The sequence below is a fragment of the Helianthus annuus genome, chromosome 1 (assembly GCF_002127325.2).
Source record: "Helianthus annuus cultivar XRQ/B chromosome 1, HanXRQr2.0-SUNRISE, whole genome shotgun sequence".
Taxonomy (NCBI): Eukaryota; Viridiplantae; Streptophyta; class Magnoliopsida; order Asterales; family Asteraceae; genus Helianthus; species Helianthus annuus.
The window spans coordinates 9,990,802-10,003,649 of NC_035433.2; the positions used below are offsets into that span (position 1 = coordinate 9,990,802).

Below are 12,848 nucleotides of genomic sequence, written 5' to 3' on the forward strand. Positions count from 1 at the left end.
CGAAGATACTGACAGTGTGTCCAGCAATCTGCTTGCTGTTAAAACACAATGTCAAGAAATATGCTTGCTGTTAAAACACAGTGTCAAGAATCCTCCAGCAATCTGCTTGCTGTTAAAACACAGCGTCAAGAAATCTGCTTGCTGTTAAAACACAGTGTCAAGGAAATCTGCTTGCTGTTAAAACACAATGTCAAGAAATCAGCTTGCTGTTAAAACACAGTGTCAAGAATCCTCCAGCAATCTGCTTGCTGTTAAAATATAGTGTCAAGAATCCTCCAGCAATCTACTTGCTGTTAAAACACAGCGTCAAGAAATCTGCTTGCTGTTAAAACACAGCGTCAAGAAATCTGCTTGCTGTTAAAACACATTGTCAAGAAACACAGCGTCTTGTATGATTTAAATTGAAACTGTCAATTTGATTTAAATGGAATATTTCGTTTCCATAATTTTCTAGTTAGTTAGTTAGTTAGTTATCCTAATAAAATAATCCATAATTAAAATAATATTCAAATTACACAATTGCCCTTTTAGTTAAAATCCTTCAATGCCACATGTCGCGCTCTTATTGCTTCCTAGACTTTCTAGGAAAAACACACTTTCCGCAGGAACCCTACTCTATATATATATAGAGAGAGAGAGAGTAGTATATATATATATGATTTTGATGTTGGTTTGTAACAAGTAACAAAAGAGGAGTTAGCAACAAATGGGATTGATTAAAGCACACAATATCAAATTCGGGAAATCTTGAACATTAGCAAATATTGCCCTATAGGTTACAAGTATTTTGCAAAAAGTTGAAGTCTACCATTATTCCAATTGGTAAGATGGTCCAACTTAATTTGACATCAGTTTGAGGTCTAGAATAGGAGTTATGCTCAATAGCGTAATTAAGAAACTTTTTAGTAATTAAAAGGCGTAATTAGCATAAGACCTATCTAAACCCGATTTTTGATACCAAACATTTTACTTACTGATGATAAATAATATTTTGGGATTTTTGAAGATTTTTATTTACTTATAGGCTGAGCATAACATAGGATTATAGCCTACTTTCGGTTATTGTCGGTTTTACCCTTTTCATACATAAAATGAGTTTTACATAACATTTTAATGCCAAACTTTTTGCTAATGATTTTATATGATAAATATAATATTTTGAACGTTATAAACTGATCAAAAACTCAGATTTCCTATTTTTACCCAAATAGCCCTTTAAATCAATTTTTAAGCATTTTTAGCACCTTTTGCTCACTTTTAGCTTTGGGTTTGTAATTTAAAGAATTAAGTATGTTCTTTTACTTAGTAGCCTATTTGAAGTTGACAGTGTGTTCCAATTTCACTTCTGATTTTGTATGTTTGGCAAGATTGTGTCCAATTATTATTTTCAAATGTGTAATACGTATAATTAATGTCATAATTTTTTGTTAGTTGTACCATACGAGGTTCTAACCTAGTTATTTATGTATTGCATGTTTACAATATATGAATATGTGTATATAAACAATAAGAAATACAAAACATATGATAAGTTGGTGGAACACTATATACTTTAGCAAGAAGTTGTTATACCGATAGACAATAACTATTTAACCTTTATTTATTCAATTTTATAACATAGCCTCAACAATACCAATACAACTTTTTAATATAACACGAAATCATAATAGTATATGTAACAAATTAACAATCATCATATCATATCATATCACATCTCTTTAATTTATTTAGAACTTTCGAAAAAAGGCAATGGCCCATCATCATAATCCACATGAACCGGGAAATCATCAATCTCAGCCGTCCAAGGATTCACCTCGTCATATCCAACGTCCCTCAACGCACGCCACACCACACTACTACACTTAAAACCCGACCCGAACGCCATCTGCCAAACCCGGTTCCCTTTCTTAACCCGACCCTTAGCCTCCGCATACGCCAGCTCATACCAAACGGAGCTACTAGACGTATTACCAAACCTATATAACGTCATTCTAGAAGATTCCATTGCCGATTCATCAAACCCTAACGTCTTCTGCAATTCATCTAGCACCGGCTTCCCTCCGACATGCGGCAGGAAGTGGTCGACGGCGATGTTGTAGTTTGGTACGTATGGCAGCATGTTCGCCGTCGGTCGGAGTTTCAGGCCGATGTTATTTGCTAAATATTTGAGTTTTTCCGGTATCGGAAGGATTAGGTTACTAAGGGCGCTAACATTTGACGTTACGACGCTGGATGCAGCTTTGAAGAGGTTTCTGGTGACGGTGATGCCGACTATTCCGGCGGTGTCTTCTTCCTGGATGATGCAGTTGTACGAAAGGTCGGAGTGTGCTTCATTTGTGTGTACAGTGTGGAGGAGTTCGTATTTGCAGGCACGACGGTCGGAAGGACGATTTGAGAGGAGGATCGCTGCTCCGCCTACGCGGAAGAGACAGTTGGTGAGGAATTTGGATCGATCATCTCCTAGGTAGCAGTTCTCGGTGATGCTTTCTGCACTCACTACCAACGCGTATGAATCGTTGTGCACCTGTGACAAAAAAAAACCCTAATTTAGCGATACTATATCCACAAAACTATGTGGTGTCGTCCTGTTTTCTCTAGAATTCCCCATGTGACATATTAGCGTCACATCAGCTTTTTCTAAGTTTTCTCAGATTGCGTGTTGTCGTCCCAGATTTCCCCAAAACTTAAATATTTTTAATTTTAACTTTTCAAATACAAGATTTTAACTAAAATAAAAGTTACATAATTAAAAGAAATATATTTTAGAGAAAAATGCAATTTGCGTCCATGTGGTTTGTGTGAAACATCAACATGAGCCCCTAAATTCATTTTTTGGTTTTTTGAGCCCCTGAGCTTATGAATTTATAATACTTTGAGTCCCTCCGTCACACTTCCGTCTGTTTGAGCGAGGGGTAAGACCGTCTTTTGGCATATATTCATAACACTTTGCGTCCCTGTGGTATGAGTGAAACATCAACCTGAGCCCTTAAATTCTTTTCTTGCTTTTTTGTTAAGAAATCATTGATTTAATAATTCAAATTAACTCTTTTTAAATAAATACAATCTAATAATTAAATGGTTTCATTTTGTATCACATAAATGGAATATATAAAACATTATTCAATTTTATAAATAATTTTATTTCAACATTTGTATTAATTGCATTCATTTTTCAAACAGTTCAATTGTATAATTAATATAAACTTATATACTTGTTAAGAAATCATTAATTTAACAATTCAATTAACTACTCTTTAAATTAATGCAATCTAATAATTAAATGGTTTCATTTTGTATCATATAAATGGAATATATAACAAACTAGTATTAAGGCCCCCGCGTTGCGGCAGGGGACATAAAACCATGCAAAGTAGCACCAATGTCACACTACTACCAACGATCAACGCCGAAAAACTCATAAAAACAAAATAAATAGAAAAGGAGAAAATAAAACCAAATGAAGGAAGAGCAGATGTAAAATCGTTGAACCACGCACACCCATTGCGACGTGTTAATGCGAAAAATTTAGGTTGAAACATAAAACATAGAAAAATACCCAAGTCGATCTAGGACCCGTACGTTACGACGAACTTCTCAAATGGGAAAAAATAGATGAAAAACTTTGAACCCCACACGCACGTTGTAGCGTGTTAACTCGCAAAATTTTGAACGAAACGTAAAACAAAAAACTTTCGAAAGATGAAAACTATGTGGCCAAAGTTAAAAGTAAAAAAGTATTAGGGTTAAATTGCAAAAAATGAAAAGCTTTGTGTTAAAAAGTAAAAAAAAACAAAGGGGTTAAATTGCAAAGATAAGATGTTTTGGGTTAGAAGTGAAAAATATTAAAAACTTTTTTGAAATACCCCCTAAACCTAGGGTACAACAACATAAAGCACATACATGTTGTTAATTTATAATATGGAAATATTCCATTTTATATATGCTACATTAGTAATGCAATTCTTTTACACCAACTAATTTTGAATTTATAAAAAAACATGTTAAAAAAAGTAGTCATATGTATGTCTAATAACTATGTCTCAAAGTATGTTTATTTCATTTGATACTTGATACAAGACTTACAAATGTTTTACGTTCTTTTTATTTTATCCAATATATTGTAAGACTAATAATATCATTTCATGGGACAAGAAACACATATTTAGTAGTCAAAAGATGCATTTAATTTATTTTTGAATTTTGATATGAAAAAAATCTTAATTTCCATGCACGTACACATACACTTAATCTAGTTACATTTCTCACAATATAAGTTGGGTGGAGGGGGCATTGCAGATTAAATCAAACAACAGCAGAAATACCACTTCCCATGTAATAAACCAGATTTGGTATATTATTTGGTTGAATAAATGTAATTTTATATATTAAATAATAAAAAAGTTATATCTTTAAGAACCTCGTGTATTGTATGAGTTGAGTAAATTTAATTTTATATATTAAATAATGAAAAAAATTGCATTTTTAAGAACCTCATATATTGTATGGGTTGAGCACATGTAATTTTATATACCAATCAATAAAAAGCTATATCTTGTTATATCTTTATAAACCCTGTGTATTATAAAACCTTTGAACTAAATCAACAAAATGGCTTAAACCACAGGGATTAAAATGACATTTAACTCTTTATATTATATAAATTTATATTTATTGTATGTCTGTTGTTAATTTCAAGATAAATAATTTTGAAATCTAATAAATATTTCGAAAGACTATATTATCTCCTATAGGAATTGTTTAAATTTATATTAAATTTTATTTTATAATTATCTTTTTATTAATATTAATTATAATTAAGTAGGAGATAGGGATGAGAAAACTAAAAAATAGATAGCTCCAACGAATGACATGTGTCCACTTATTAGTTTCTTTTATTATATAGTTTAGATATGTAAATGTAAATTATTTACTTTACACATATGTAAATTAGTTATTATACATAAACAATTTGGTTTTTCATATATGTAATCATAAAAATACATATAATAAATGATAGAAGGATCCTTAAATAATGTTAAATATATAAATAATGTCAAAAAAGCAAAAAAAAAAAAGAATTTAGGGGCTCAAGTTGATGTTTCACTCATACCACAGAGACGCAAAGTGTTATGAATATATGCCAAAAGACGGTCTTACCCCTGGCTCAAACAGACGGAAGTGTGATGGAGGGACTCAAACTGTTATGAATTTATAAGCTCAGGGGCTCAAAAAACCAAAAAAATGAATTTAGGGGCTCAAGTTGATGTTTCACACTCACATACCACAGGAACGTAAATTGCATTTTTCTCTATATTTTGTAAACATAAAGGTTTATTAAACCAACTTAAATATTAGGTCCCTTTTAAAATTAAACCAAACTAAGGTTTATTAAAATTAAAGCCAAATTTTGAGGTGTATCATTTAACATTAAAACAAACATGAAGAACTTTTTTGCAAATTCAAACAAAAGAAAAAGGGCGCTCCTTCTTCCTCTTGTCACATGCAATTAAACCCTAACAAAATACACGCACATACGGCATACCTCTAAAATACACACACAAAAGAAAAGAAAAAAAAAGCTCCCAAGTTCCCCGACAATCGGTGAGCGGTCCCCGTTCTCCGGGTAGCCGGTGTTTCTGGACGGGGTTGGGCTTCACCGAGCCCTCCCCGACACCCACACCGAGCACCCTAAGAACAAAACTAAAAGCCCTAGGTAATGTGTCCGACCCTTTTCCAAACATAGTAAGTAATACATAACTTTTTTTAACATTCACTAGAAATGTGTCAAAAGTTTCAACTCCATTTCCGACAAAATATTTTTTTTAGTTATTAACTTTATATATTTTTAGTCATTAACTTTATATATTTTTAGTGTTTTTATCATTATTTAATTTGTCGGAAATATTTTCCCACTAGTTTTTTCTAGATGAAATAATTTTGGTCGGAAATTCGTTAAAATTAGATGTTTCCGACCAAATTTAAGGTTGGAAACACTATAGTTTTCTAGTAGTGAACTTTTATTAATATTACCATTCGTAGGACAGTTTTCCCAGCGAAATCAGTTTTGTTGGAAAAGCGTCATTAAAAGTTTTTCTTACACATTTTCGACAAATTTTGCATTTAATTACTAGGGGTGCAAACACGCCGAGCTCAAGCTCGAAATGAGTCGAGCTTAAACGAGCTCGAGCCCAAGCCTAAAAATAAGTTTCTTTTGTAAATGAGCCTGAGTTTCACTTACCAAGCTCCAGCCAGGTTGTGAGTCTTAACGAGCCTATTCTTTATATAGTTTTTATTTCGTATATTAAATATGTATTTGTTTATAGTAATTATTATATACAAAATTATGATAAAATAACTAAATTTTATGTATTATATAAAAGTTATAAAAATAGTTATTATATTTAATATAAACTAATTAATAAATAATAAACGATCCATGTTCAAGCTTGAAAAACTACCTACAAGCCGAGCTCGAGATTATAAACAAAGCTCTAACCGTGCCAAGATTGAGCTCTCATAAGTTAATTAAAAGAGCTCGAGCTCTCATAAGTTAATAAAAACTCGAGCCCAGTCGAGCTTGGGTTGGGCTCAACTCGTTTGCACATCTATGGAAACCCAACCACTTTTCTAGTAGTGCAAAGAACACTCACTAAATACCTGTAGGAGCTGTTGTGCAAGGCCAATAGCCATGAGTCCAGCACTACAACCCATCCCAACAAGATTGTAGCTGAGGATACAATCTTTAAGCTTATATTTGTTCACAATCATGCTAGAAAGAGATGGCATAGTGTTATAAATACAACAATTCACAATCAATATCCCAATGTCCTCACATCTTACACCTGTTTTCGCTAGCAACATGTCGATGGACCCAAAAACCGACATCTCCATCTCCCTTCTTGATTCATCAATGCATGGGTTAGCAATTTGTTTCAGATAAACCTCAGATAAATACGTCGAGTCGCCTATTCCTGACTTTCCAAACACCTTCTTCATAAACTCCATTATATTTTCTGAGAAATATCCACTGTGTTGGGCCTTGTTGATCATCCACTCTCGTGTGCGCTTTTGAGTATCCGGCGGCTTGTAACATGCAAAGTCTACCAAGTAAACTCTAGTTGAAGTTGTTTTGATGATGTAGATACCTGATAGAAGAAGACATATGATCAGTAAGGTTGATAACATAAGTTTTGCTTCGAAATCGAAGATGGAATTGTTCAAAGTGAAGTTGATGATGGGCATGATGTTTGAAACTTAGGGTGACCAAGAAATGATTTAAACCGCAATGCGTTTACTAATGAAACGATGATATCGGGATCATGGTTCTTATAATGAGTAGTGTGTGTAGCAATGTTATTTATTTTCACTGTGATAGTGATGCATATACAATGTTACATCTCTATGTCATTCTCTTTCATTATTGCATACACCTTAAAGAAATGGAACATGTCATACAGTACACATTTGACATCAATGTACTAGTTATATATAGAAAAAAGTTTTAAAAAAATTAACAAAAAGTGTTTCGTGTAAATCTAAACATGTAACTAAAGTTTTCTTATTTTGTTACCCAAACTGTGTAACCCATTTATTTGTCACATATGTAAGAAAAATATTATACATCTTAGCTAGGGAAGGTTGCTAGTATCATTTGTCATCATGCATGCATGCATAATTGTGATCAATGTGGCGCTTGAAGAAACACCAATTTCTTTTAGGTACAAAATTATAAAATAGTTAGTCATGTTGACCATATTTTGTTTTCCGATATAGACATGGAAATTTAGCATTCATCAACAGTGGCGGATTCATAAATTTGTTCCATCGGATTCCTTATTTCACTAATTTTTACTCATATTTTCCAAATCATACAAGGTTTTCACTAAAGTTTTCCATTTTCTCCAAACCGAGAGGGTTCTCAAGAACCCCCAAAACACCATTGGATCCGCCCATTTTCACCAAACTAGTCAGCCTCATTTTCACCACTTAGAATGTTGACACATTAGCTTTGCCGACTAAGATGGCTATGATTTAGCCTACAACTTTTTGTGAGGTGGTTGAGATGGCTAAGCATGCGCTTTTGCCGAAAGCGCCAACTAAGTTTGCGCTTTTGGAAGCTTAGCTCTCACATTTTGTTGGCGACTAGTCTTAGCACGTGCCTTTTGGTCAACGTAAAAAAGTTTACATGTCTATAATGTAAAAAAGTTTGGTCAACGTGACTATTTAGTTAATTTTCCTAATACACTACTATATTGTGAAGATAGGTCATTCTAGTGGTGGACCTATGATTTTTTCGAGTATCATTATTCGAACATGTATGATGAATCGGTGTCACTCGAGGGTCAGAAATGATACTACACATAAAAAGAGGTTCGGATACTATATAACACACACAAAAAAATCGGTCTCACGTGACATCGGATCCTTGTTTGTAGGTCTGTGAGTGGCGTGTCACTTAGACTATGGGATGTAGAGGAGGGTAGTCCTTAAAGGATGCTCCACTACGTAGGCGTCCACATAAACGGGTGTGAGGATGAGCCTAAAGGGGATGGACCTACGGTGTGGAGGATGGGCCTCCATATATACATATATATATATATATATATATAGGGAGGGGCTCATGCGAGAACTCCATTTATTGCGAGAACCAATGTGAACACAACCTAAAATAGCTAAAAAACCTAACCCTCCCCCCCCCCCCCTAAAAAAAAAAAACCTAACCCCCCCCCCCAACCCAAAGCTAAAATGCTAAAAACTAAACCCCAAAAAAACCTAAAAAATAAAAAAAAAATCTAAATTTTTTTTTAATATTTTTTATGCTCAAATCGCTACTTTTAGTGGCCCAAAAAAAATTTAATTTTTTTTTGCTTCGAAAAGTAGCGATTTTTATATAAAAAATATAAAAAAAATTGTGTGATTTTTAGCTATTTTTAGGCATTTTTTGTTGTGTTCACATTGGTTCTCGCAATAAGAGATGGTTCTCGCATGATCTTCTCCCTATATATATATATATGTGTGTGTGTGTATAAAGAAAAAAGAGAGAGAGAGAGCAGGCCCCCCTTGGGCGTCGGAGGCATGACGGAGACGACGAGGCCAGCTCTAGGGGGCGGTGTGCTGGCCCGGCGCCGGAGCCCGCCGGCCCTAGGCCGGTCCCCATATCGCATAACCTTAATTTGTGTGTGGTTAATTATGGCAAATAGAAAAAGGGGTATGAATACATATGGTCTTTCTCGTATCTATTTATTGTGGTTTACTTGCTTATCATAGACATGACAATGTGAGTTATACACATCTGAGATTGTATGACGAGATTATGCAAACTGATTTCCATTTTCATACCATTTTTTGTGTGATCATTAAAATCTTTAAACAAATAGATGGAATGATCTTGTGATTCTCCATGTGCAAATGTTGATTTTGGTTTTACAACTATGTGGTAATGTAGGGAAGGTGATCACCTATGGGCTGATATTATATGTTCTTGACATTGTGTTTTATAGAAAAATATTAAGTAACTGGGCCCGGTCCAGTAAGTTGTTAGGTCATGGGCCTATAATTCTTTAATAGGGGTTCATTTGTGTATAGTGAAATTGATAGATATACTCATGAGTTGGGGATGGTTTCTCAATTCTTTGTATCTTGTACTTGTTAAATATATTAATGTGTGATTGTGTGCATATTTAGTTATTTTTTAGGTGGTCCCAAAATTAGTAAAGTTGCTTCAACAACCTTGTAATGTCGAGGTGACAATATGAGCGGGTTAGAAGTTGTGTAACGGGTCATGTTCTAATACGGTTCGAAGTGGATCGTGCTCTAATAGTTAAATGGTGGTATTTGCTTACACCTTTTTTTCTATTTTTTTTTACCTTTTATTGTAAGCATTGAAAATTAGGGTGACAATTTTTAACACGAAGTTTAACTTAAATATGATCAGGTTTTAGGTTGTTCCATCTATGCATTTGGAAAACATACCATGTTTGGCTCGTTTAGATAAACGGGTTACACATATCATGCTTGTGTTACATGGTTTTATGTGTGATCGTATTAGTGTTGATGTTTTGACACGTATAAATACATGAGGTCGTATTCGGCTTCATCGGTTTAAGTATTCAAGTATGTCAATTTGACATCATTGTCAACGTTATTAAAATAAACTCTATGTAACTTTCAACCCCGTATGTGGTAACTTTACATAGTGTTCTTGTGAAATTAAAAAAAAAGTCATTTATTTAAAAGAATCGTATTCTTAGTGAAATCATTGTAATTGCAAGTCCAATCAAACACCAATTTTGTAGAAATCATTGTAATCGTGACTTGTAACTACAATTAAAACAACATCTGTGCTTGGTAGTGGATTGTTTCATGGGCTTCACGAAAATATTACTTTTTGAGGCACGTCTAATCATTACTCGTATTGGAAAATAGAAAGAAATACGAGTAATGATTAGACGGGCCTCAAAAAGTAATATTTTTCGTGAAGCCCATGAAACAATCCATGGAAAATAGAAAGAAATACGAGTAATGATTAGACGGGCCTCAAAAAGAAATATGAGTAATGATTAGACGGGCCTCAAAAAGTAATATTACTCGTATTGGAAAATAGAAAGAAATTCGTTTTCGAGCCGAGGGTCTCGCTGGAAGCAGCCTCTCTATCCCTATGGATAGAGGCAAGGTCTGTCTACATCCCACCCTCCCCAGACCCTATAAATAGCTCTGCTATTTGTGGGATATACTAGGTATGGTTGTTGTTGTTGTTGGAAAATAGAAAGAAAAGAAACATGTTTTGGGCTTAACCTTTGATCTTTAATGGTCTGGGCCTTATACCATTTGGGCGCCTCTTTAATAACGTTCCACGCAAGACCATGCTTAAACGCTTGTCTATGTTGTTTTAGAAAATCTTCTTGTGCCTTTTCCAAAAGTTGTAAATCATTGCACCTGCTTTTAAGAATGCGATCCTATATGTTTAAAAAACAATGATAATATACGAATTCAATTATAAAACTATAAAAAGATAAAGTTAATTAAAATAAACTATAATTTTTACCGCTTGAATGTAAAGGTCGTTGAACCAATTAATTTTTATCAACATTGGACCCCAGTTTGAGTTTAGTTGATCGTGCATTTGGTCGGCACTACCCCCAAGCTCGACGAAGTGTTTGTGGACCGCTTTCCACAACCCGTCTCTTCTTTGATGGTTTCCTTTTAACTGGTCCACCGCTTTAGCCAACATTTCTTGCTCCTCGGGACTCCTTTCCGTTCAGTTGGTCTGGTTAGCGAATTTTCCCTTTTTCTTGCCTTTAGTGTTTTCCACAATATCTTCTACACGCTCTTCACTTCCAACTTGTATTTATTTCAAATTAGGATCAAATTGCGTTTCTTGGACGTGTTCTTCATCACCCTCATCTTCATTAACATCATGACGTAGTGGTAGCTCTCGTTCTTCATTTTCTTCTCCAAAATAACATGAGTTTCTATACGTCCCAAACGGTTCAAAATTGCGCATTCATGGTAAATTGTGATGGGCAATAGATATTGGGTTTCCTCCATGGTAAATTATTTAAAAGATAAATAAACATGCCAATGTTCTTATTATAAATACTTACCATTCAAGAATAAAACTCATACTTTTTAAATCAGTATATAAAAACATTAAAAAATGTTTTTTTGGTTATTCGTTGCGGTTCGGTTTTTTTGGTTTTCATAAAATGCAAAGCTGAATCCGAACTGATAATTTTGGTTCGGTTTTTTCGGTTTTTTGTGCGATTCTTTTTGGTTTTCTGCTCACCCGTATTATGACATGCTTATTTTTTTAATCTATATCTTGATATTAACTTTGTTCAAAACCAAGTTGTGAATAATACTGTACAAGTAATCGAAGCACAATGTACATGCCATCAAAACCGTCACATGGTTTGGGTTTTTTTTTATAAAGCAACGTCATTTACCTTTTTCGTCATTCTAATAATATAATATAACGTGTTAAAAAATTCTGATTATACCTTTGTGACATGTTTATTTTTATCCACGTTTCTATAAAAGTTTTGTTTGAACGAGTCAAATATAAGTGATTTTTTTCTTTACCATGATGAACAAAAACAATATCATCCACACAACATCGGTACCGCTACCAACATTCATTTTAATGGTTTTCTCGATGTTTCGGTATTAATTTCACTCAAAACGAAGTTGGATTCTTAATATAGTATTATCAAGTGCCAACCCCCTACCTGTATCGTGACGAACTGAACTAATACCGTCCGAACAACATCACTAATGGTATTCGTTTCTATGGTTTTTGATCAATGTAAAACACATGCCAATTGCTATACCAAGTGCCGACAACATACAAGTACTATTTCGAACAAAAGTACAAAACTGATACCGTCCAAAAGTCCGTCATGTAGTGCATCACACTGCCGCAACGTGTCAATACGTTTTTGTCATACTAAGGCTATGTTTTTTGCATCATCTCTCCAAATTTAAAGAGTATAGTGGCCTAACACACAAAAAGGCTGTCATTCAAAAAAAAAACTTTCGTGAACTTAATAAAACTCGATATTCACATATGTGAGTAAAAAAAAATTAAATCATAATCTTTAATTTTTTTGAACGGCGAACGAATTCTTCAAATAGGTTACTGGCGAAATGTCCATGGCTTTATAGCCTAGTGGCAGATTGGGGGTGAGATAAGACTTTGGGATCAATAGGTCCTGGGTTCGATTCCTACAAGGGGGTTTTTCCATATTTATTGGGTTTCCTGCTGAATTAGTGTATAGGCTGATGCAGTTTCGCGTGCAATCAAATGACTCAAACACAATGATTCATTCAAAGACTTGGAACCGAATGGT

At 34.0% G+C, this 12,848-nt stretch overlaps 1 protein-coding gene across 1 annotated transcript; it reads right to left on the reverse strand.

Moving 5' to 3' along the window:
- Nucleotides 1–1,723: 1,723 nt before the first annotated feature.
- LOC110880890 (3-ketoacyl-CoA synthase 11-like) lies at nucleotides 1,724–11,230 on the reverse strand. Its single transcript, XM_035981867.1, has 4 exons — nucleotides 11,045–11,230; nucleotides 10,862–10,955; nucleotides 6,658–7,145; nucleotides 1,724–2,524 (listed from the first exon to the last, which is right to left on the reverse strand). Exons 1-4 carry the CDS (start codon nucleotides 11,228–11,230, stop codon nucleotides 1,724–1,726), a joined length of 1,569 nt encoding a protein of 522 aa, XP_035837760.1.
- Between the last annotated feature and the right edge of the window lie 1,618 nt (nucleotides 11,231–12,848).